We start from the raw sequence: 26,001 nt of genomic DNA, 5'->3' as shown, positions 1-26,001 counted from the left end.
TGTAAAAGAGGTAAATTTACAAATTAAGAAATGTTTATATATATATATATATATAGATTGAACAAGTTTTAACTCTTTTGTTTTATTTTTATAAAATTAGTCTAATTAATAATTTGTAAAAGTTATCAAATCTGGAAAAATAAGAAGAAGACAGCTCCCCAGACTCGAAAGCAGAGACTTGACTTGACTTCACTGCCCGAAACAACCAGAATGATGGCCATCAACAAGATCATCGTCGTTATATACAATGGCCTTCTTTGGTGTAAAAATAACACGAGGATAGCAGTTTGCCAACCATTAGAAACCATAATTGGATGGATTCCTGAAGAGTGAAGACAGAGGAGCCGTCCAGAAAAGAAAGCAATTAATGAAAGCCGAGAGGAACTCCGCGCTGTCGCCATCTGAGACGATCACCATGGCTCCACGTATTTTCCACGGGACTCCACTGGCACTGATGATTTCGGTCCAATAGTCATTGTTATACTATCGTTTTACACAACCAGCCAGCCATACTTTTGTTTCCTCGTCTTGTTTGTAGTGGCATCCTCGGCCTCTCTTCGGCCTGTTGAAGAGGCCAGCCACCTGATTATTCTCCTTCTGGATGCCGGATGCCATTACTATTATTATTATTATTGCTTCGCTCGCGTTGGAGCTTCAATTTCAAGGCTCTGTTCCTCGGTGAGTTTCAGCTTTTTCCTCCTTTTTTTTTGTTTGTAATTTCTTGTTTGATTGAAGTTGAACACTCTTGTTCTACACGAATTAATTCTGGTTCGTTCCGCTCTCTGATTTACGATCGGCCTTCCAAGTTTCTGCCATTTTTGTTCTTTCCTCTGCGATTACTGTTTTCTTTTGTGTCTTTATAATCACCGTGAATAAATTTAGGATTTGTCTTGAATCCGACATGGCATGGATTTCTGAGCTGGACATGGTCAACTTTTATTCAGATGAAAATAGAAACGAAAAGCGGTTTGAATTTATATTACCCTTGGTTTCTACGCCTAGAACTATCTTCCTTCTTTGTATTTGCTGTTATTTCTCTCTTTATTATCAGCATTTAATCGCTGCGAATAAATGTCGGAGCTCTCAGCCACATACCATTTCTTTCCAATTCTTGCCCTCTCTTAGATTTTGGCTCGTCTGAAATTTTCCTGATGGAAAAGCCGTTTGAATTTCCGATCGGCCATTCCGTGTTGCAGAGCTTTGTTTATAAGACTGTGTTTATAAGGGACACCGCTCGGTTTCCCGGTTCTCTGTCTTTTTCATGCTTCCAAACGTTAACCATGAAAGATTGTGTGGATATTGATTGCATCAAAAAGTTAATTGATGTTTGAAATCTTCACCTCCAGTAGAGCAGTTGTGCTTTTTCCCTCCTTTTCCAGCCTTCCGCGGAGCAACTTTCCGAAGTCATCTCGTTAATTTTGCTTTTAGATCTTGGCGTTCTGAAAATTCGACTCAAGAGTTTTGTCAATGGCGGCCAGATTGTTCTTTCTATGTTTGTGGATTTTTCTTTTAGTTGTCTAGTCGTAAGAAATTAAAAAAAAGAAATAGAAAAAAAGGTGAATTAACTTCAATAAAATATAGAGCTAGTCTGTTACAACTTACACAGGTTTCATGGAATTATATTAATCTCCTTTGGTTTTCTCCTTCACAGAGGACTAGAGAACGGCGATTGATTAGGTTGAAGAGCAGATCAAAGGCACGTTCTCTGGGGTTTGGGTTATGTTTGTGAAAATGTCGTCTGCCTCTTGGTTCACATCTTTTTCATGTTCGAGCTCTGTGATACAGTCTTCGGAGGCGGCGGCTATTTCACCCATTTTCCAATGGTTAAGATTCATCTTCCTATCGCCATGTCCTCAAAGGGCTCTCTTATCTTCAGTCGATATCCTGTTTTTGTTGGCTCTCTTTATCTTATTGATTCAAAAACTATATTCCAGATTCGCTTCCGGTGGTCACCCCAATCCGGATGCGAACAAACCTCTACTTAGAAACCAAAGAACCGTTCTTCGAAGTACTTTGTGGTTTAAGCTGTCTCTGACTGCAACTGTTCTATTAGCAATAGTCTACACAGTTTTATGCATTCTGGCCTTTGTTAGACGTAGCCAGTTGCAGGAGAAGCTTGTGGACGGCCTATTTTGGTTAATTCAAGCAATAACTCATGTGGTGGTTACTGTATTAATTGTCCATGAAAAAAGATTTGAAGCTGTTACCCATCCTTTATCGCTTCGAATTTACTGGGTTGCCAACTTCATCATCAGTAGTTTGTTCTTTGCTTCTGGTATTATCCGGGTAATCTGTCTCGAGCAACCAGATCCTCATTTGAGACTGGATGATGTGACTTCATTTGTCACTTATACGCTATCAATTTTACTTCTTATTGTTGCAATAAGAGGAACAACTGGAATAACAGTGACAAGAGAATCAGAATCGGTGCCAGATGCAGAAGATGAACTCTATGAACCCCTAGCGGGCAAATCCAATGTAACTGGCTTTGCTAAGGCTTCTATCATCTCGAAGACCTTTTGGCTTTGGATGAATCCCCTACTGAGTAAAGGTTATAAAACTCCTCTCAAAGCTGATGATATCCCTACCCTTTCACCAGATCACAGAGCTGAAAGAATGTCTCAGCTCTTTGAACGGAACTGGCCAAAGCCTAGTGAAAAATCAAAGCACCCTGTTAGGACCACATTGCTTCGGTGCTTCTGGAAGGAAATTGCCTTCACTGCCTTCCTTGCAATCGTGAGGCTGTGTGTCATGTACGTGGGGCCTGTTTTGATCCAAGCATTCGTTGATTTCACCTCTGGGAAGAGCAGCTCCCCCTTTGAAGGATACTACCTTGTAATGACTCTTCTCATTGCCAAATTTGTCGAGGTTTTGACCTCGCACCAATTTAATTTCAATTCTCAAAAGCTTGGGATGCTCATCCGGTCCACGCTGGTTACTTCATTATACCGGAAGGGCCTGAGGCTGTCATGTTCGGCAAGACAGGCACATGGGGTTGGACAAATTGTAAATTACATGGCTGTAGATGCTCAGCAGCTCTCTGATATGATGCTACAGCTACATTCCATATGGCTTATGCCGCTGCAAGTTACTGTTGCCTTAGTACTTCTAGCTCGTTACCTTGGCGCTGCAACAATTACAGCTCTAGTTGGACTTCTAGCAATTTTGTTGTTTGTTGTGTTGGGTACGCGTCGGAACAACAAGTTCCAATACAATGTGATGAAAAACCGGGATTCACGGATGAAGGCAACAAATGAGATGCTCAATAACATGCGCGTAATCAAGTTTCAGGCTTGGGAAGACCACTTCAACAAGAGAATAAACTCTTTCCGTGAATCAGAATTTGGGTGGCTAACCAAGTTCATGTACTCTGTATCAGGAAATATCATCGTTATGTGGAGCACTCCATTACTTGTATCTTCCATCACGTTTGGGACTGCAATCCTATTGGGGCTTACACTTGATGCAGGGACAGTGTTCACAGCGACAACACTCTTTAGGATCCTCCAGGAGCCAATCAGGACTTTCCCGCAGTCTATGATCTCATTGTCACAAGCAATGATCTCACTTGGAAGGTTGGACAAGTATATGATAAGTAAGGAGCTTGTTGATGAGGCGGTGGAGAGAGAGGAAGGGTGCGGTGGCAGAATTGCGGTGGAGGTGAAAGATGGAGCCTTTAGCTGGGATGATGAAAATGGGGAACCTGTGGTAAAAAATTTAAATTTGGAGATCAAAAAGGGAGAGCTTGCAGCTATTGTTGGCACTGTTGGATCAGGGAAATCTTCCCTCCTGGCATCAATTCTTGGCGAGATGCACAAGATATCAGGGAAGGTCTGAATATCATTATGAATCTTTTTTCCCCTTTTTTCATTTAGGTCTCCTAACAAGTATATAAATGTAATTTTTTGCAGTTGGTGCAAACCATGCAATTGCTGTTTGCCTTTTATACACCTTTATCAATTCTTATAGGGGTCACTGCCAAACATTCATCCTTCTCTGTTTACTTGTCAAGGAATGAGTACATTGATTGTCATCATTTTATTTGCTTGTAGTGTAATGTGATTGATGAGGCTATTGTAATTCATGGTAATTCAGAGTTTGCTTATTGTTCACTTAAAAATATTTCTATGCCATCTTGTTGATACCTTCACATTCAAATGCATTATGTTGGTGGATAATTTTATATTCTAACAAACCTATATCCTTTTACTCTTTAACAGGTCAAGGTTTGTGGAACAACTGCCTACGTTGCACAAACGTCATGGATCCAAAATGGAACCATTCAAGAGAACATTCTTTTTGGTTTACCAATGGACGGAGAGAGGTACAGGGAAGTCCTGAGGGTCTGTTGCTTGGAGAAAGATTTGGAAATGATGGAGTATGGGGATCAGACTGAAATTGGGGAGCGTGGCATCAATCTCAGTGGTGGGCAGAAGCAGAGGATACAACTTGCTAGAGCTGTTTATCAGGATTGTGATATCTATCTGCTTGATGATGTGTTCAGCGCAGTTGATGCTCATACTGGATCTGAAATATTCAAGGTGAAATATTGATTATAGTATCTATCTGAGAATCCGTAACCCTTTTTCCTAGTTTTATGTACCATCTAAGTTACCACGATTCATTTGATTCATAGAGATGCAGTGATAAGTTCACTATTGAAAGCAACATCATTGCCAAATTTTAGAGATGTTTTTTAGTATTTAGCAAAAAGTGCACGATCTGAGCTTTATATTTTATAGTATTTAGCAATAAGAATTTGTAATCGAATATATATAGAAAAGTATTACAAATTGTATTTTGCAGGTGGAAGAATGTAATATATATCTCAAATTTTTTACTAAATACTTTTTGTTTCATATTCAATTATAAATTATTTGACAAGCTGAAAATTTTAGATATATCTTACATTCTGCTACCTGCAAAATACAATTTAAATAATGTAGCTTTGTGGAAGCCAAGTCTAATAGATTTTGTATACAATTCATGCTTAATGCCTGCATTTCTCACTCAACACATTAATGCCATCCAAGAAACTAGTAAAGGTTTGGGTTTCAGTTACTATCTCTCATCTTCCAGTAAATTCTGCAACCATTGATATAAACAATAAAATTAGCAGTATTTCAGAACTATGTCAAAGGAAGGATACTTTTGATGTCTTCAGCGTACCTTAAAGTTTCTTCATGTTTGTTTGGCAGGAATGTGTCAGGGGTGCCCTCAAAGATAAGACCATTCTACTTGTGACTCACCAAGTTGATTTCTTGCACAATATTGATGTTATCTTGGTAAGTAGAATTCATTATCCAAGTCTCCTTATGATCCTTTTAAATTGTTTATTCGTGGAAGTATTGGCTTTTTCTTTGTTTTTGATCAAATATTTTATTTCAAAACCAGGTCATGCGAGCTGGGATGGTTGTGCAATCAGGAAAGTACAATGATATTCTAGAATCTGGTGTGGATTTCAAAGCATTGGTGACTGCTCATGAAACATCCATGGAACTTGTAGAAGTGGAAACTGGCATGTCCAACGAAAATGATCCCAAACCACAAAAAGTTGACCGGACATTTTCTGAGCATGGGGAAGCAAATGGAGAAGACAAAGCTGTAGAACACTCCAAATCTGATAAGGGTTCCTCTAAACTCATTAAAGAAGAGGAGCGAGAAACTGGCCGGGTTGGAGCACACGTTTACAAACAATATTGCACTGAGGCTTTTGGGTGGTGGGGTGTATCATTGGTGTTGATAATCTCACTAATGTGGCAATCATCTCTAATGGCTGGTGATTATTGGTTGGCATATGAAACTTCAGAGGAACGTGCATTGTCATTCAACGCATCTCTTTTCATTAGTGTGTATTCGGGTATTGCAGCAATTTCAGTGGTGTTGATATTGATAAGGTCCATTTTTGTCACGGTTTTTGGGCTTAAAACTGCTCAAAGCTTCTTCAAACAAATCATTTACAGCATTCTGCATGCTCCTATGTCATTCTTTGACACTACACCATCCGGAAGAATACTTAGTCGGGTAAAAAGATTTTTAACACCGAACTGGATATTTGTGTTGCATCCAAATTTTGTTTTAGATTGAGGCAAGCTTTATTTCATGATGGGTCTTAATCATATCCTCTTTCATCGCAGGCATCAACTGATCAGACCAACATTGATGTATTCCTGCCCTTTTTTTTAAGCATTACTATTTCAATGTACATCACGGTGCTCAGCATCATCATCATCACGTGCCAGTATGCTTGGCCAACAATATTCTTCTTAGTTCCGCTTGCTTGGCTTAATTTATGGTACCGGGTATGAGCATTTCTTTCCCATCATTACTTTACTAGCAATTTGAAATTTGCTACTTTGGCACGGTGGACAATAGTAGCAATCGTGTTCCCTTTTGTATACCGTGCGTACCATTATGTGTATTTTACAGTAACAATGTTGTTTCTTCTGGTTCCAGGGATACTATCTTGCAACATCTCGTGAACTAACTCGACTAGATTCCATTACCAAGGCACCTGTTATTCATCACTTCTCAGAGAGCATCTCTGGTGTTATGACAATTCGCTGTTTCAGAAGGCAGGGAATGTTCACCCAGGAGAATATCAACCGAGTGAATGCAAATTTACGTATGGATTTCCATAATAATGGATCTAACGAGTGGTTGGGCTGCCGTCTGGAATTGATTGGGAGCTTCATCTTCTGCGTCTCTGCAATGTTCTTGATCTTGTTGCCCAGAAGCATCATAAGGCCAGGTATCATCTGAATTGTTTCCAAGTTTGTTTCCATGCCAAACACTGTATTCAAAAGTAGTTTCCTATTAGATGCTGATATTAATAACAACATTTCTAGACTGTAATCAGGGTTGTACTTACTAGTATACTATGAAAAATTAAATCTAATAATGTCGGATTAACTTACTTAGTAACTTGACTTGTGTTTTGTTGCTGCAGAGAATGTCGGATTAACTCTCTCGTATGGCATGTCCCTGAATGGTGTACTATTCTGGGCCATATACATGAGCTGCTTTGTGGAAAATAAAATGGTTTCTGTTGAAAGGATAAAACAATTCACAAATATTCCATCTGAAGCTGAATGGAAGAAAAAAGATTGTCTTCCCTCTCTAGATTGGCCTAACCGTGGGAATGTTGAGCTCAGAGACCTCCAGGTGCCCTGTCTTGGATGAATTTCGATTCAAAACGTTTATTCTTGATACCAGACGTTTCTTGGCTGAAGCAACATGATAACGTAGAATGGATTCTCACAAGATCAATCTGAATTTTCAATAGAATACCAACAAAAAATCTACAGCATAATTTACGTTCAAACATGAACTGCCTTTGATGCAATCAACTAGGTTTCATAACTTTTCATAGTATCTTTTCAAAACGATGGACAGGTCAGATATCGTCCAAATACTCCTCTGGTTCTTAAAGGCATTACGCTAAACATTCAAGGTGGAGAGAAGATTGGCGTGGTTGGCCGAACAGGGAGTGGAAAGTCGACGCTGATCCAGGTGTTCTTTAGGTTGGTGGAGCCTTCGGGCGGGAAAATTATCATTGACGAGATTGACATATCCATCCTCGGTCTTCACGATCTTCGTTCTCGCTTTGGAATCATTCCTCAAGAACCTGTCCTTTTCGAAGGAACTGTGAGAAGCAACATTGATCCAATCGGCCTGTATTCGGAAGAAGAGATCTGGAAGGTAAAACCTGCCTTTTCACGATCCAGCCATTGTTCTTCTTGTATTTCCATGTATCTGATAATCTATTTTGGCAGAGCCTCGAGCGATGCCAGCTCAAGGATGTGGTGGCTGGAAAACCCGGAAAACTTGATTCTTTAGGTAACATTTCTCATCAGAATCTGCACCGAAATTCGGTGCTTCTGAACATGTGAATCCGGATCAGACGTTTACATTTCTTGTGTCCAACTTTTCAGTTGTTGATAACGGAGACAATTGGAGCGTCGGCCAGAGGCAACTTCTCTGCTTGGGACGGGTAATGCTGAAGCGCAGCCGGCTCTTGTTCATGGACGAGGCGACAGCTTCCGTTGATTCACAAACCGACGCTGTGATTCAAAAGATCATCCGAGAGGATTTCGCCGCCTGCACAATCATCAGCATCGCACACAGAATTCCGACGGTGATGGACTGCGACAGAGTCTTAGTCGTAGATGCAGGCAAGTGTTTCTTATCCTTATCCTTATTTCCTCTTACCACTTTCTTTTCCGGCTCAATTTAGCTGCAACTCTGTGATCTGATTTTCCGGTGACGGAAATGAACAGGACGGGCGAAGGAGTTCGACCGGCCATCTCGCTTGCTGGAGAGGACGTCGCTGTTTGGGGCACTGGTTCAGGAGTACGCGAATCGATCATCTGGCCTCTGAGATAACTGTGCTGTTCGCATAATTGTCGTATAATTGGGGTTGTACTAATCACTTAAGCGTCAGGATTTAGGAAGATTGAAGTATAATGCAATTAATTAATCAGATACTAATACTGAGCTTAGCTTTATTCTGATGCATTTATACGTTAAGATTATATATGCCTATCTTTTTTATGGTTGTGTTATTTGTATAGAAGCACTTTTACATATTAGTTTTGCAACACCTAGAAAGTTTGAGTTGTTTCAAAAATAGTTTAATCTGATAAAAATATGAGTTTTCTGAAAAATTAGTATCTAAATAATTCAAAAAATTAATCGAATCAACTGCAGGATATACCTGGAGCTTAGATACGTACGAAAAAGGGTATAGAGTTGACAAACATCTCAAGGAATGATTTTTAACATCGAAATAAATCAAATCAAAGACAATTTTTGATACAGCATTACTTTAGGCTAAAAATTTGAATTGTCGTAAAGAACTTTCGATAAGTCAACAAAACCTTTAAAGGAGTCAAATCGTACATAAGGAGCAACCCAGAAGTAAATTCGGGATAAAACAAAAGAGTTTATAGTCAAAACGTATGTTCGGGGTTAAGTATAATTTTTAAAATTTTCTGATGGAGATCAAAATGACGTTATTTCTAAATTTTCGGGATGTAAATGAATAGTTTAGAACTTAAGGGTCTCAATGAAAATTTTGAGAACACCAGGGGCTTTGTAGAAAGGGTTAAAATGGAATTTTGAAACTTGAGAAGGACAAAAGTGAAATTTTCTACACTTCCTACTACCATGGCCAACCAAGCTGCCTGACCCACCTCCCATCACTGATTTCGATCGTGGAAGACTCAAGGGAGTGGGCTGGGGCCTTAGAGCTAGGCCTAAGCCACCATGGCTGGTCCTTGGTCGAAAATTGGCCACGTTGACAACCGATTGAGTGGAAATTTTTTGTTGTTTCTTGACCAAAAAATCGAGGATGTTGGAAGCCGGATTTTGGGGCTTAAACAAAGGAAATGGGTCGACCTCAGGCAAGCAAAAGCATTATAGACCTTAGATTAGATAGCCATAAGCGTTTGGAGGCTCGATTTTGGCTATAAATAGAAGTCCAAGAGACCAAGGGTTTTTAGAGATTCAAACTCAAATTGCTCTTATTTTAGGTTGAATCGGTGGCTAGGGACAAGGGGCTTTTGTTCTTGAATTGGTGAGGGTCATTTCTAAAAAATTTGGAGGGTTTTCGTTTGGTTTTGGTGAGGTTTCGAAGTTTTGCCAGAAATTCTAAGCGGTAGTTTTGGCCGAGACTTTAATCGGCCGATTGGACCATTTCCAGTGTTCCTTTCAAACCAAGTTAGGTACCATTGTGATTGACTAAGATGGTAGATCAAGCCAGGAGCAAAATCCAACATCGCCCGTGTACTGGAGCTAGAGAAGATGACTGGAGCATGAAGCTCATGTGCCTTCTTTCACTCACAGTCCACACGTAGGGAGCGTGGCCAATAGGTAATTCCAAAATTTTGGGAAAATTATTTTAGAATTTTCGGTGCAAAAATATTTGGAAAATGTTTGAGTGGTATTTAATTTGGATTTTTTGGAGAGAAAAATGGAAAGAAAATAGAGGGAAAATGTGAAGAAATTATAAAAAAAAATAAGTGTTGATGTTTATTTGAATGAATATGATGGATAAGGTGCTTTGTGGATTAAGGATTGAGGATTGAGTGTTTGTGTGACTTTTGAGGTTTGGTACAAAAATTGAGGCAGTTCGAGGCGAGTGGTTTTATCTCAAAAGCTTAACGGAAGAATTTGCTCGGGGGTGTGTCTGGCTATCCATTTACACGCTCTAACGGAAGAATTTGCAAACTTGACCCTCAAGGCAGAACCACAAGGTGACACAATAATTGTAACACAGATGTGGTTACAAGTTAATTTGTGGGATGAGATTAAACTGGCTACAGCTTAGAAGGGGAATTTGGAGCAATGGATAGATGAGAATAGACTACCTAAGCAACTAGGATTTGAGTATCGTAATGGAATACTCTGAATGAATGGACGGGTATATGTGTCGGCTTTGGGAAAGGTACAACAGGAGATTCTGAATGAGTCCCATCGAAGACCCTATACAGTACACCCCAGAGCTACCAAGATGTATCGTGATCTTCGGGAAGTGTATTGGTGGCTAGGAATGAAGAAAGACGTAGCAGAGTTCGTAAGAGCATGTGACACCTGTCAACGAGTAAAAGCCGAACATAAAAAACAATCGAGAAGCTTGCAACCTTTGGAGATTCCGGAATGAAAATGGGAGCATGTAACAACCGATTTCAACATGGGTTTACCTCGGACCTTGAGGAAGGTTGATGCTATATGGGTTGTGGTTGACCGACTAACAAAGTCGGCACATTTCTTACCTATAAGGAGCATTATGGGTGCTGAGCAACTTACCCAACTCTATATCCAGGAAATTGTTCGCTTGCATGGAGTTCCTGTGAGCATTGTATCAGATAGAGATAGTCGATTCATGTCAAACTTTTGGAAAGCTGTGCAAGAAAAACTTGGGACCTAGCTGAATTTTAGCACAGGCTATCATCCTCAGACAGACGGTCAAACTGAACGGGTCAAATTTTGGAAGACATGTTTCGGGCTTATGTACAAGATTTTGGAAGCAATTGGGAAGAATATCTAAGTTTGGCGGAATTTGCTTATAATAACATCTATCAAGCAAGCATAGGAATAACCCTATATGAAGCATTGTATGGACGACGGTGTCGATCACCAGTGTGCTGGCTCGAAGTAGGGGAGAAACAGCTTGCCTAAACAGATCTTGTGAAGAAGGCAACACAACAGATAGAGATAGTTCGTAAGAATATGAAAGCAGCCCAAGATACGACAGAAAAAGTACGCAGATTGCCAGACCCGACCTTTGGAGTTTGCGGAAGGAGATCTGATGTACCTTCGAGCTACCCCAATACACCCAGCATTTAGGCATCAACGAAAAGGAAAATTGGGACCTCGGTACTTGGGACTGTATCGAATCAAGGATCGAGTTGGACCACTTGCCTATCATCTGGAGTTGTCAGAGGCATTAATTGGACTGCATGACGTATTTTATGTTTACCAGTTACGGAAGCATATATATAATCCAGACATGGAAATGAGCGCTGAGGATGTTGAACTTCAACCTAATATAACATTTGAGGTGTAATCTGTACGAGTGCTAGGACACCAGGATCGCCAATTGAGACGTAGAACTCTACCAACGGTAAAAGTGCAGTGGAGCTAGCACTCGGAACATGAGGCGACTTGGGAAATGGAAGAGGAAATGTGCGAGAAATATCCTTTCTTGTTTGATAGTCACAGTTAATGTTGAGGATCTGTGTGATAGAATAAAGTGGACAAAATTTCGAGGACAAAATTTCATAAGGAGGGGAGACTGTAATACCCTATACTTTGAAAAAAAGAAAAATTAATTAGTGAGTTTATGGTGATTTGTGTGGTTATTGGTTAATCGTGGGATTGAGATGAATTAATTATGAATTATTAAATAATTGTGGCTATGAGGATATTTATGAAAATAATGGGGAAGAAGGAAATAAATTAAATTAATAGGTTTTGAAATTTTAGGGAGTAAGTGAAATAGGAGAAATAAGGTGTGTGTGTGTGTGTGTGTGTGTGTTGTGTGCAAATTCTGGAAAGCTGGGGGCTGTAGCGTGAATTCCAGAAATGGCCAACGATCATATTAAGTAAATTGTTAGGCATTAAATGGATGAAGGAGGCGGCGGGCACGAGCGGTCGCGGGCGCGCACGAGGGGAAGGTCGCACGCGCGCGCATTGGGGGGGGGAGGATGATTTTTAATCAACCAAGGCGCCCCAAAACGGTGCCGTTTTGGGGGGCCAAGCGGCGCTCATGAGGGCACCCAAGCGCGCCAGCGACACACCAGGTCGCGCCACGTGGCGCGGCCGTGTCCCCCTCACTCGGCCACTCCCCTCACCCTTGCTGCCACGTGGCAGCACCTGGGGCCATCCTTAGGCCTCAACCTTCACTTCTTCTTCCGATTTCTCCTCCTTCTGGCACCTATAAATAGTAGTGTTTTCACTGCTGTTAAACACCATAAGTTTTAACGCGCTGAAACTCTGCCCGTGTGTATATGCAAGGTATAAAAATATTTTAAATTTATTTAATAGTACTAATTATAAATTAATGACATGTTTAGCTAAATTAATTAGTAATGTAACGGTGATAATTAAAATTAATTCTGGGTTTAATTATTTTTATTTTACAATTGTATAGGAAATTGGGACGTGGAACCGACGCAAAGCAAGTGATTAACGCGTGATAAGATTTAATATGATTTGTGTGCAAATTTATTTTAGCATGGCTTGTATTAGACTGTGGAAGAAGTGTCTAGGCATTGGGCTGTAGATTTGGGTCGTGTGAGTCTCGAGATGGGGTCATAAATGAAATTAGTGGGGCCACCAAAATCCAGATTAGGGTGAGGTGGACCGGCCTGCATGCATGATGCACTTCACATTAATCTATAATTGTCATGCATTTTAATTTACTGTAACTCATATTACCTTTACTGAGTCCTCGATACTCACCCCTATATTTTTTCCACTAACCTAATAGATGGCCCAGGATCCAAGAAGGGAAAGGCGGTGCTAATAGATAAGCCGCCAGTTGGTAGCGACCGTTAACCATGAGGGTGTTGGTTAACCCCAAATGTTAATAATGTAATATAATTATTGTGTGTTAACTATGAGTGACGGTTATGGTTTAACTTGAAATAAATTGGAATCAAGTTAAGGTTCCCACTATGAGTAAACCCAGTAGGGTAGGGAACTTGTACCTGTCGGCTACGGTCGAAAACTGAGATATGTCTAAATATGTTTGGTGGTTGAAGTAATTTATTGAGCTTGTTGGTATTCGTTTATTTGAAATTGGATTTATACTCCAAGGGCCTAATCAAGTACGAGACTCGGGTGAGTTTCAGCTGCCTATGCAATTTACTCCCGAGTTCTCGACCGGTCAAAGGCGGTGAAGCCTGGACCCCACTCAGGGCACCCATATCATTTTAAAGCTTTATATTGGCAGGGGCATAACCGTCTTTCATAGCAGGCTGGAGTTATAATGTGGGTTATGGTGGCACCCGGTAGTGAGGTCGGGGCGTCACACTAGGGCATCTATTTATGTGAGTCAATGCATCATACATATATGTTATTTTAACCTTCTCTTGGAAGATTTATTTTCTAATGTTGGATATTTGTCCTTGAAATATTCCACATTCCAAGGGAGGTGAGTGGCCGAAAAGGCAAATGAGTGATTAAGGCATGAACATGATGTAAGTTTTTATGGGTCCTATGCCAAGACTAGGACTAGTATTTTAGTCGGTTTCGTATTTGGTTTTAAACTGTTATTGTAATTTTATGTTGGACAGAGTGATGTCAACGTATGAATCTTTTATGCATTAATTTGTGAGATCATTAGGTTATGATTGTAATGCCCCATTTTTCGAGCGCACTAAAACTCAGGATAATTCTAGGATAATAATTTTTTTTTTTATAAAAACTAAGACTAAACCATATCATTATTCTTATCCATCCCAAAATTTTCATTCATTTATCTCCAAGGAGAATCATCATAAATATCAAATGCGGAAGCTATAATCAAACCTAACATCATAACATTAATCATAAATTAGTTTTTACACCACGGGAACATAAATTTCTCAACATGACTTAATACATAACATAAGTTCTCAATTAACATTAACCCTAAATAGGGTTCTACATTATCATTTCTCAAAACGTTCAGAATTCGAAATAGCAGAACATCAATATATGAGTTACATAACATACATTCAACTCATCATATAACTCATCATGCACTTTGCTAAGTGCCATTTTATGTCTCATTCATCCTCGTTTCTACTACAATCTCCATCTGTAACGTTTGAATATTTTAGGAGCAAAGCCCAAATTAGATGATGAATCATTTAAGTAAGGGAACAAAACATTTAATGCTCATGTATGTATGCAATGCACATAATATCATAACTCTCATATTTGGGTCGACTGCACCTTAAGATTACCCGCCATTTTTTCAGTCTCCCTGCCAGACTAGGGTGTATGGGTGCACCCGTGGCAAAGTAACGAAGCCAGTACCTAATCCCAAACTCATGCAATGTATAACCGTGAATCTCATCATGCTCACATGCATATTTCATAAATCAAAACATGTAAATGCAATCTACATGACATATTCACATCAAGACATGACAATATGATAAAATCATTTTACATAAAATCGGATTTTGTGTTGAACCACTTACAAATCAACTATTTTCATAAAACTAAATCTAGTTGGAAAGTACCACTTATCTTCTCAAGCTTATCGGGCTACCTCAATATTCGCGCCTTGCCTCAAAATACGTAAATCGTCTTGATTTTTGTGTCAATCTCAACATTCGCACAAGTCACTTTAACTTAAACCTCAAAGCACCCTAATTATCATATTTATTTAAATAAACATTAAAACCTATTTCTTCATAATTTCTTTATTTTTTTTCTCTATTTCTTCTTATTTTTTCTCAATAAATCCAAACTAGACATTTTTTAATTATTTTCTCAAATATTACACTATAACAATTCATAATATAACATTCCTAAATTTATGAAATTTTTTAGAAAATTTTACACACATCGACTTAGCCTCTTTGGCTTCCTCAGTATGCGTGCCCTGACCTTGAAACGCGTGCCCAAATAATTTTTTTTCTTGTCAAAATCTCCGAAACATTAATAAATCTCCGTTTCTTATTTTTCTAAGATTTTTCTCTATTTTCTTTTTTTCTTTTTCTTTTATTTTTTATTTTTTCTCCCTTCTTCTTCTTCTCTTCGTCTTCCTCGCCTCTGCGCGCACAGTACGCCTGCGCACGCTGCCGCTAGACACCCGCTACGGCCCACCTCCGCCAAACGTCACCGCCTACCAGCTCGCCTCCGCCGACCACCGCGCAACCTCTCGCCGCTGCACGGCGTAGCCTCCTCGTTGCGGGCCCACTGTTGCCCAGCTCCTACCTGCTACCGCGACTGCCATGGTCGCATCTGGACACTACATCGCTACTGACCGCGGCCTTGCTTTGGCCTCCAGCGGCGCCTCCAACCGCCTCGCACCTCGCTGCCATCACCAAGCTGCTCCGTTGGCCCCCCTTGCTCGTCGCGGTGCTGCAATAGCAGCCTTGCGGCTGCCATGGCCCCGCCTCCATCTCTCTTTCTCTCAAGCTTTTGCCCCTCTCTCTCGGCCACTCATTTCTCCCTTTTAGCTCTCGGCTATAGCACTCAAGCTCCCTCTCTTCTCTCGACTTCTCTCACAGCTCTCACCCTCTACCTCTTCACACACACACGCACACACACAACATATATATATATATTATATATAACCTTATCTCTCCAACAATTATTCCAGATTTTTGTTGCTGACAATTGCTCTAGATTATCTTTAATTTTTCATCCTAATGCATTTAATTAGGGCAAAGTTTGTCCCTTAATAATTGCTGCAACTTGCTTGGTTGACGGGCGCGCGCGCGCGCACACACACATATATATATATATTATATTTTATATATAATACTAGTGGATAATCCATGCGATGCATGGATATTGTAAAAAAAAAAAAATCGTTAAAACGAAAATTATATAATTTAGTAATTACAATAAATAAAAATTATAATAAAAAAGTAAAAATTAAATAAAATAATCATATTACAATCATAAGAATACAACAAAAGAATTACAAATTTTAAAAGATTTCCTTATATACATTCAAGGGTAGACGAACAATAAAAAGCACATAACTCTATCTCGACACTATGTAAAAAATAAACCTAAATTAACATGTAATACAATAAGTAATGCGTAAAAAAATACAAAAATTACACGATAACAGAAAAAAAATAAAATAAACGATAATCAATCTCTTTATTCTAAAATATGTATTCAAGGGTAGAAGTTTTTATTTTTAATTTTCATATGTATTTGTCTCATATGTGCGTATCACACGAACTCTCAAGGCTTAATTTTTCCTAATTGCATTCATATCACTCACTTGACATAATAGTGGTGCTATGTTATATCAGAAAACCAAATTGGATAAAAAAAAGTTTAAAATTTACTAAATAAAAATAAAGAATAAGAGAAAATTTAAGAAGAAGAATTGAGAAAGAAGAAGATCGGAAATGGAAGTGTTGAACGGGAATGAAGAGGAAGAAGAGACAAATATTTGTTTTCTTTTATTAATTTTTCTTCCTTCAAATTCTCCAATTTCTCTCAATTTATCAAATTACATGTCACCATTAAGTTTCCCTTTTTTTCCCACACTTTGCCACACAATCTGAATCTTAACATAATTTTCAAAACACAAATTTAATTTGTATTTAATTTTCCCAAGTCCAACATATAGCACATCTTCGGAGTAGACCAATGGGAAAAAGGAGAATTAAATAAATGACAATAAACAATTAAGTTGAAAAATAAAACTATGACATTTAAAATTATAAAAAATAAATTTAAATTAATTAAATTGTATGTAAAATAAAAATAATTTAAATAATCAATTAATTATATAAATAATAATAATCAAATTTTCAAAATTGATTATCCATACATGACTTTATATATTTCTCTTAATAATTAATTACCATATTTAAGATAGGTCAAATTTTGAAAGAAGTAAAAACAAAAAAGTTAAAAAATAAAATTATAACATTTAAGTTATATTTAAAATTATAAGAAAATAAATTTAAATTAATTAAACTATATATAAAATAAAGATAATTTAAATAATCAATTAATTATATAAATGGTAATAGTCAAATTTTCAAAATTAATTATCTATGACTTTAGATGTTTCTCCTACAATCAATTACCACATGTAAGACAGATCAAATTTTAAGAAAGTAATAAAAAATATAAAGTTAAAAAGTAAATTATAATATTTAAAAATATAAAAAATAAATTTAAATTATTTAAACTATATATAAAATAAGAATAATTTAAATAATCAATTAATTATATAAATAATAATAATTAAATTTTCAAAATTAATTATCCATATATGACTTTACATATTTCTCCTGACAATTAATTACCACATTTAAGACAGATCAAATTTTTAAGAAAATAACAAAAAAAATAAAGTTAAAAAATAAAATTATAATATTTAAGTGATATATAAAATTATAACATTTAAAATTATAAGAAAATAAATTTAAAATAATTAAACTATATATAAAATAAAGATAATTTAAATAATCAATTAATTGTATAAATAATAATAATCAAAATTTTAAAATTAATTATTCATACATGACTTTACATATTCTCTTTAGCAATCAATTATCACATTTAAGACATGTCATATTTTTAAGAAAGTAATAAAAAAAATAAAGTTAAAAATAAAATTATAACATTTAAGTTATATATAAAATTATAACATTTAAAATTATAAAAAAATAAATTTAAATTAATTAAACTATATATATAATTAAATTAAAATAAAAAAATTTCTTGGCATTCGGTATTCAACGGTATTACCTGATATCTCAAGAGTTCTCCCGATTTAAAAAAATCTCATTTTTTTGTAATTTATTTCAATTAAATTTTGTCTCTTCATATATCAGCATACTTACATATTCTCCAAACACTATTTAACAATAAAAAAATATATTTACGTGTTCCAAGAACTACACGATTTTCACAAATTTAGACTTAATTAATGACTTATAAAAATTCCATTTCGGGTAAGTAAAAAAAATTAAAAAATATAATAAAATATCTAAATAGTAACTGGAAATAGGCGAAAAAAATTTTGACGGCTATTTTGTTATAATATATATATAGATTACATATTGAAACCCCAATTTCATCTCTATTTTACCTGCAAAGTTCACTAATTGCATTTACATCTCCGGACATCAAATTTATTTGCATTATGATACAAAAAATTCAAAATTAATAATTCAAGATTTACTCGATAAGAACGATTTCATCCCTACGCCCTCACCGGACCCTTGTTTCATCCCAAAACCACTCCAGAGTTTATCCTTACACTAAATCGAAGCTCCCTTAGGGTTCTATTTATTTTTCGGAAGTCTCCTACGATAATTCAGTTTTTTAGCCTGAATCGAAACTATATTTTAGCTGTACCGAAAACAGTCTCAATTCCGATTTCTTTTAACACCATAAATCTTATCTCAGGATGCTCGTCGAGACCATATTTGTTTTCTTAGACCGTTACACTCCGGGTCATTCCCTGCAGTCGATTCAACACTTTTAACTATAAGAAATTACACTTAAGTTTTTAATCTTTTGATAATTTCACCTATGACCCACATTAAAATTACTCTTGAACCCTTTATAAAATTTGGGATATTACAATGATTACACTTCTGTTTATGATTAAGTTTATCATTCCTTAGTTTTATTTTGAGAATGTTATTCTTATACAATTATGTTAAGGATTTTAATATGATTCGAGTATGTGTGAAAAAAAAAATAAAAATTCTAGCATAAATTTTAATGCCATAGAAAGAAATTAGCGATATTTGGGATATACAATGGAGCAATTTATCACGATATATTGTCGATAAATTGGATCTAAATGAAAAAAATGAGACAGATAGATAGGATAAAACTCACCGACAAAGATTTCATTCTTTACCGGCGATCACCCAAATCAACTGAGGATGGAGCGGGCGGCGAGCAACAAGGTAGGCGGCATGCGGTCAGTGAGCGGCAAGGGTGAGGTGAGTGGCGAACAACGAGGGCAAAGGCGAGGTAGGTAACAGTTGGCTAGGCAAGGATGCAGTGGGCAACGACAGTTGATTAGGCAAGGATGCAGCGCAGGCGACAAGTAGTGAGGGTGAGGCAACAACGGGCGGCAAGGGCAAGGTAGCAACTAAATGAAGGCTATGAGAACCAGTGCTGGAGAGGGAAGGGGAGAGAGGAGAAGATAGGATAAAATGACATGTGAGAATAGATGAAGGGATAAAATAGTCATTTAAATTTTTGTAAAACATCCTATAAAAATTCTATTTGTATAAATAGCATTATCCTATTTTTTTTAATGCAATGTGTTTAATATTAACGTAAGCACTAAGCTTAAATCCCCAACAAGGAAAATAGAATTAAATCCTATTTTTACCAGTAAAAGAAAATAAAACAACAGTAGTCCATGCGATGATTCTTTACTACTACTACTACTACTACTATTAGGGTGTTTGTTTGTGAGTTGGATTTGCTCAGATTTTATCTAAATGCAATTGGTGAATCATTCATGATCAGATACTAAATTTCGGACTAAGTATTCCCTCCATCACAATGCAAAAGTCAAACTAATCAAATTCAATTAAATTTCAGTTAGATTATTGAGCTATGTTTTGGTTTTTAAATTTATATAATTATATAATTTTGTAATAAAAAAACTTGTGACTTATGTAAATAATATTAAGATTTGTAGCATTTGTTTTAATATAAATTTAAAAATAATAAATATAAAAAAAAATAAAATAACATAAAAATATATTAACGACTCAAAAACTTTATTTGGTGATGGTTAAAATCTCTAGATTAGAACCCAAAGAGAGAAAAGCAAATATAGTAATATAAAAATTAAGAAAACTAATATGTTGCCGGACACGAACCCCACTATCGTAAAAATAGTTGAGTCCCGGTGATGATTGTCATTCTTTTTTAAAATTTAGAACTCTATTCTTCTTAATGGATAATTGCTCTAACCTTTTTTCTTTTATGAATTTTTATTTTAAGTTTAATTTATAGCGGAGGAGTGTTTTAGTAATAAAAAGGAAATGTAAGAACTACAAACAAATTGTAAGGGAGGGGTGTTTGGTAGAAAGTCCAATTTACAGGAGGTTGGGGGCAATTTAGTCCAAATCTAATCAATGGAACGGCCGCGTGTGGTGTTGTTCTACCATAAACCCTAGCCCCTCTGCCGGTCCATCGCTTTCTTTCTCCTATTCTCCTTCTTCTCCGTTGCTCGAAGACACAGAGATGGGGAGATCGCGAAGGAAGTACAAGAAATCGAGACCGAAGGTTCAAGTGGGACTACCCAAGAAGAACCCTCGCTTATTCAAGCCGGCATTCTCTCTCCCTCCGAAGCTCCGTTCCATAGTCGAATCCTCCGGTCTTAAATGGGACGACAAGGCCAGCGTAATTCACAACTACAAATCCTTTGGCGTCGTTTCTAACCCTAACTTTCTTGGTGTCCGATCTCGCACTCCCCACATCGTCGAAATCGGCTCTCTTCAAGTGCCCCCTAATCTCGACGCCGCGGGCTCCGATTTTGACTCCTTCGATTCCGGCAGCGACCTCGAAGAAGACGGTCAGTTCTCTCTTCTACTTCCGGCTTGTTCCCAATTTGTTTCGTGCCGGGTTTTGGTTGTTTTGGATCAACAAAAGAAGTTCTTTAATAGCTACTGATTCCTGCACCACTTTTATGTTTTTCATTGAGTAGTTTCCGTAACTAAAATACCTACTTGAACCCCGAATAGAAAGATGGGAAGTTGGGAAGACTAATTTATGTATACATGTCGAAAAATCAGCTAAGGTGAGAGAAGTGCATGTTGTTGCTGCAATTTTGTCTCTAATTAAATGAGAAATCACCTAAAAGATGCATAATTGTTTTATTGATTTGTCTGAGAGTCTGAGGCTCCTCGAACTGTTATGTTTCCCAGGTTTTTGAGTTATGGAGTTTAAGGTAGAGACGTGTTCTAAGAACTCCTTTAGCTCACCCCCTTTTGGTGCACCTATACGCAATTCAATTTCCCTATACCTTAGTACTTAGCCTTGTTTATTGTCAACTTGCTCGAGAAGTTGTCCTTGTACTTGCTGAATATGGTCATAATGGCTATCAATTCCTGTTCTGGTATTTGAATGCATTTTTCATATTTACTTATCAGCCTTCATTAGTTGTATCTTGTTCTTGGTCTGTCCTGTCTAATTATGTTAGCATAGACAAGTAATCACAGCTTTTAACCAAATTGATGTGGCAGAATTGGCTTTTATAACTTCTAACTAAAGTTCCCATAAAATGGCTTATAATTGAAAAAGAATACGATTGTCACATCATTCTACTGAATATGCTTACATATAGTTCCATCAGAATGGTGTTTGCTATTATCAAATCAAGCGGTTGCCTCTTATCTTGATGCTAAGTTGCCATTTGACCTGCATATTCACTAAATTCCACACCCAGTGTACGTGCCATACATGTCGTTTAATTTCTTCTGAAGAGGTGATACTGATTGATTAAACTCCGGTAGTCGACTTAGTATATGTTGTTTTGGTCATGCCCGTCTGGTTAATGACAACTTCTCTCCATCTTCTTATGTTTGGTATCTAAGAGAAGCCAATTCTAACTAGGTAATTATGCTATTCTCACTATTTTTCCTGGTGAAAAATAATTTCCATGTGAATGCTTTGTGAAAATTTGAACAGTTTGCACAGAATATATTTCAAAATAGTTGCTTGTTGATTGAACTTGTACTTAAAGCAGTACAAACTACACACAGCAAGGAAGGCAACCATGGTGTAGCGTTGCATCATGCCTGGAACTTAAATTTCATCAGCTTTTTGCTGTTCTTTACTAGGGTATTGACAAAGACGCATTTTGGTTCCTTTGTGATTCACAGACTTGAAATCAGCGCTTGGAAAGAAGCGAAGGGACGGGAAGAGTGCACATCCGCAACCACTGACAACCATGCAACGCCTTCATATTAGCAGGCTTGTAGAGAAATACGGAGATGATTATCAGGTACTAAGCAAGAACAAAAGAAGTTTATATTTGTGCAATTTATGGGAATGTCATTGCCCCTTCTCTGTTGTCCTCTGCAGAGCATGTTCATGGATACCAAACTTAATAAGATGCAGCACTCAGTGGGAACTTTGGAGAAGCTATGCAAAAGATATTGCATGTATAAAGACAAAAATCCCTTGATCCTGGGCTCTTGAGCATGATCAAAAAGTTTCACCAATGATCGATCTCAGAAGAGAGCGGATCAAAAAGTTGTTTCTTAAATGTTGAAATGAGCTAGCTGACAGGACTTGTATTCTATTTGATATTTAAATCACATATGAAGTTTTTGCATACTAGTTCTGGTAAACTAGTAACTTATTGATCTTCAGATTACACGGGCCTGGCCTGGGTACAATTAGCCTTGTATTCTTGGGGATCAGAGAATGGCCGACAGTTGGGCATTATAAAGCAAGATCTTTTGTTTCCCTTTTGTTTGTAACCATCAAGTAATTTGATTTCATACGCATATATGCCTCTGCCTCTGCGATCACTTGCTAAGAATCTAAGTCACAAATTTTTGTATTGTATATTGGTCAAAGAAAATGATAACTATAAGGCGATTATCGTTGACATGATTTATTCAGAAAACAATAAATGAATAATACTGGCTTCCAGTGAGAATGGCCCTTTTTATACTCGATTTTTTTTTTTTTTTTATAAAGAAAGTAAATCTATTTCTCGGCAAGATATTATGTGGCAAACATCCTTTGGCAATTATTTGTTTACATTCATTTACATAAGTAGTGAAGGGGACGGAAAGTAGAGATAAGATAATGCCCCAAAAAGGAAAACAACAAAAGTCTACAATTGTTGTGATCCATAGGCCGCGACGTCGTTGCAATGGAAGCGTTAAAATCCCGCATGACACAACACTCCAATCACGTGCTTAGATGTCTAACACCATCTCACCATCTCTCCTCGTCTTAAAGCATTTGTCTCTCGCTTCTTCTTCTATTGTCGACTGTCCGGTATCATCTATATTCTCCTCCTCCCGCTCGTTGCAGAAACTTCTACAAAGCGAAGAAAATGGCGACGCCGGAGAAACAGGTTGTGGTGATCGGAATCGACGACAGTGACCACAGCTTCTACGCGCTTGAGTGGGCTCTCGACCATTTCTTTGCTCCGTATGCTCCCAATTTCCCTTTCAGTCTCGTCATTGTCCACGCCAAACCTTCTCCCGCTTCCGCCATCGGACTTGCCGGTCCTGGTAACTGTTTCCTTAGTTCATCTCGTTCCGTTTTCCTATATGTACGTGTACCATGTAGTGAATTGATTGTCTTGGCGATGTTGATAGCGAGTTAGGAGAGGTTTTCTTGTGGAATTGCAGGGGCTGCCGATGTTCTGCCGTACGTTGACTCCGATCTCAAGAAGATTGCCGCTAGGGTTATAGAGAAGGCTAAGGAGATCTGTCTCAGTAAATCGGTATCAATCAATTCTAATCTGTATTTGTGCTTCTTTATGTGTGTGTGTGTGTGATTTTAGTTTGATTTTGTTAGCTTTTGCTACACTCTGAAGATCATGATCCCTGTACATGCTACTGTGACTGTTGTGCTTCTGAATTCTGTTCTTATGAATTCTTGTTATTCTGCACAGAGGTAACTAGAGCTTCATGTGAAGTGATTTAGGATGCTTTTACTTTCGGTATGCAGAGGTAGCCCTTCATTTAATTGCAGAGGAGAACTCTTTTTAAGCAAGATGGACCTGGTGGCCGGTTATCCTTTCGAAAAGTGAAAGCCACCTAAAAATTTGTGATGTACAAGGCGCTGATTAGGTTTTGGGAATACATGAAACATATGCTCATATACATGTAGGGCTTTGTTGGTAAACTTTGGGTGATTAACTATTAATTCAAAATTTTCAACTTTTGGCTTATAGGGCAAACACAATTATGATAACCTATCAGCAGATCTCTTTTTTTTTTAAACAATTATGAAGGTTACCAGACAAGTTTGTGCAATAGTTGCTTGGTTATCTGGAGCGCCTTTATTACAAAGGAAAGATATTTGACTGCTGCAACTAATTGCTGTTAAAAAAGAACATATATATGGTAATTATAAGATATATTCTCATCATGGATCTTGATTTTGTCCTCGGATATTTCTCTAAAAAATTCTGTCATATCTCATCAATAAATTCTATGGCCAACAATGCTAAGCATGTGAACTTCTATGGACATGTATTAGGAGACATTAACTCTAATAATTCCCATTTCTGTGCAGGTGAATAATGTGATGCTGGAAGTTGTGGAAGGTGATGCAAGGAATGTTCTCTGTGAGGCTGTAGAGAAACACCATGCCTCCATGTTGGCTGTGGGTAGTCACGGTTATGGAGCTATAAAAAGGTATGGATTCATCATATTCCTTGGCATGCGAGATAAATTTAGATATTTCAAACAATTAATGGGATTATAGGTCCCATACACGGTCTATGCATAAATATTTTTTTTCTGATATGAGCACGTATATTGTCATAACATTCACTGTTTAACTGATTTCTTTTTTTGCTAAGTTCAGAATGTAAATTATATTCCTACACTCTTTTAACTTATTTCACCTGAGCATTTGGAGATAAAATGGCAAGTCCTCTTGAATGATCAGTTGTTCCGTCATCAGGGAAGGAATGAACTTGTTCCACCTCTACTATTATTAGTGATGTGCTGAACTTCTAATCAGGGCTGCTGTGAAGTTTAGTGTGTGTGTTTTGGTTGCTTCTAGTCGTAGGCCTCTGGCATACTTCAATTGTGGCCACTTTTTGGTGAACTGATATGCAATGATCATTTTCTTATGCAGACAGGACTTACATTTTTGCTTTTGATTTTCTTTTTTTGGTTAATGAGAGAACCGAGTATAGTAACTTGAAGTTTCATTGGTGATAGCCAGAAAGCAATTTGAGATTTGATTATATTCAAACTCCGGTTCTTGCAAAGCAAAAGTGCACTTTCTGTGATCAAACTACGAATTTTTGTGTTGATTGAAAAGCTAAATATAGTCTGTTTGGCAACGTCAGCCGCCAAATTTCTCTTGAGTGTACGTGTACTACTGTCAATTAACAATTGCACATCCTAAGATTGAGTGAATTTCTAGAAACAAAATTACCCTATATTTGAGATAATTGCACATCATATCCATATATAAGCGATTTTTGTTCTTATATTTGATATCATCTTTTCTAATCGAGGTTCCAATTTCAAATTTTATTGCAGGGCTGTTCTGGGCAGTGTAAGCGACTATTGTGCTCATCATGCTCACTGTAGTGTGATGATTGTGAAGAGGCCTAAGCACAAGCACTGAGCTGCATGTGTGTGCGCTTTAATTGAGTGAACAAACATAGCCGTTGATATACAAGAAGTACGAGTGCCGTATGTTAAAGTGCCTTGAATTGTTTGAATGCTATTCTGCTCTACTACTATTCAATTTCAAGCAGCTGAAACCAAACAATAATGATCCCGTGTAATAACAGGCATTGCCTATTTATCCTATTCAGGACTATATATGACGATTTATGGCTTCTCATATCATATTTGAGTTCTTCCTTTTCAGGAAGAACTTTCACAATTTTATATCCTTGAGCTGTGGGATTCAACACTATTCAAGTGTTCAGACATACATGGTCCCACAACTGCTTTATCAGAAAGAGGCCTACAAAATTTATTCGTCTAGTTATGACTTAGGTAGAAAGACGAGTACAATGCTCTCAATCCATACTTAACCCGCACGTAATAATTAATATAAATGTACAGATGCATCACTTATTTTGTTTGACATAATATT

General features: G+C 37.3%; 3 protein-coding genes across 3 annotated transcripts; all 3 read left to right on the top strand.

Moving 5' to 3' along the window:
• Positions 1-242: 242 nt before the first annotated feature.
• LOC127806154 (ABC transporter C family member 14) lies at positions 243-8,553 on the top strand. The gene is made up of 12 exons (XM_052343247.1): positions 243-678; positions 1,652-3,831; positions 4,221-4,541; positions 5,199-5,285; positions 5,395-6,024; positions 6,138-6,302; positions 6,457-6,751; positions 6,950-7,164; positions 7,396-7,701; positions 7,776-7,839; positions 7,935-8,174; positions 8,280-8,553. The coding sequence occupies exons 2-12, from the start codon at positions 1,720-1,722 to the stop codon at positions 8,378-8,380; spliced, it is 4,536 nt and encodes a 1,511-aa protein (XP_052199207.1). The 5' UTR covers positions 243-678; positions 1,652-1,719; the 3' UTR covers positions 8,381-8,553.
• An 11,776-nt stretch (positions 8,554-20,329) lies between these two features.
• LOC127801177 (uncharacterized) lies at positions 20,330-22,657 on the top strand. The gene is made up of 3 exons (XM_052336082.1): positions 20,330-20,758; positions 22,068-22,189; positions 22,270-22,657. The coding sequence occupies exons 1-3, from the start codon at positions 20,428-20,430 to the stop codon at positions 22,384-22,386; spliced, it is 570 nt and encodes a 189-aa protein (XP_052192042.1). The 5' UTR covers positions 20,330-20,427; the 3' UTR covers positions 22,387-22,657.
• Positions 22,658-23,124: 467 nt separating this feature from the next.
• On the top strand, positions 23,125-25,743 carry LOC127801184 (universal stress protein PHOS34). Its single transcript, XM_052336094.1, has 4 exons — positions 23,125-23,438; positions 23,559-23,653; positions 24,451-24,572; positions 25,434-25,743. The coding sequence occupies exons 1-4, from the start codon at positions 23,258-23,260 to the stop codon at positions 25,519-25,521; spliced, it is 486 nt and encodes a 161-aa protein (XP_052192054.1). The 5' UTR covers positions 23,125-23,257; the 3' UTR covers positions 25,522-25,743.
• The last annotated feature ends 258 nt before the right edge of the window (positions 25,744-26,001 follow it).

Source organism: Diospyros lotus, chromosome 1 (genome assembly GCF_014633365.1).
Source record: "Diospyros lotus cultivar Yz01 chromosome 1, ASM1463336v1, whole genome shotgun sequence".
Classification (NCBI taxonomy): Eukaryota; Viridiplantae; Streptophyta; class Magnoliopsida; order Ericales; family Ebenaceae; genus Diospyros; species Diospyros lotus.
This window is presented reverse-complemented; position numbering and strand designations above follow the sequence as displayed.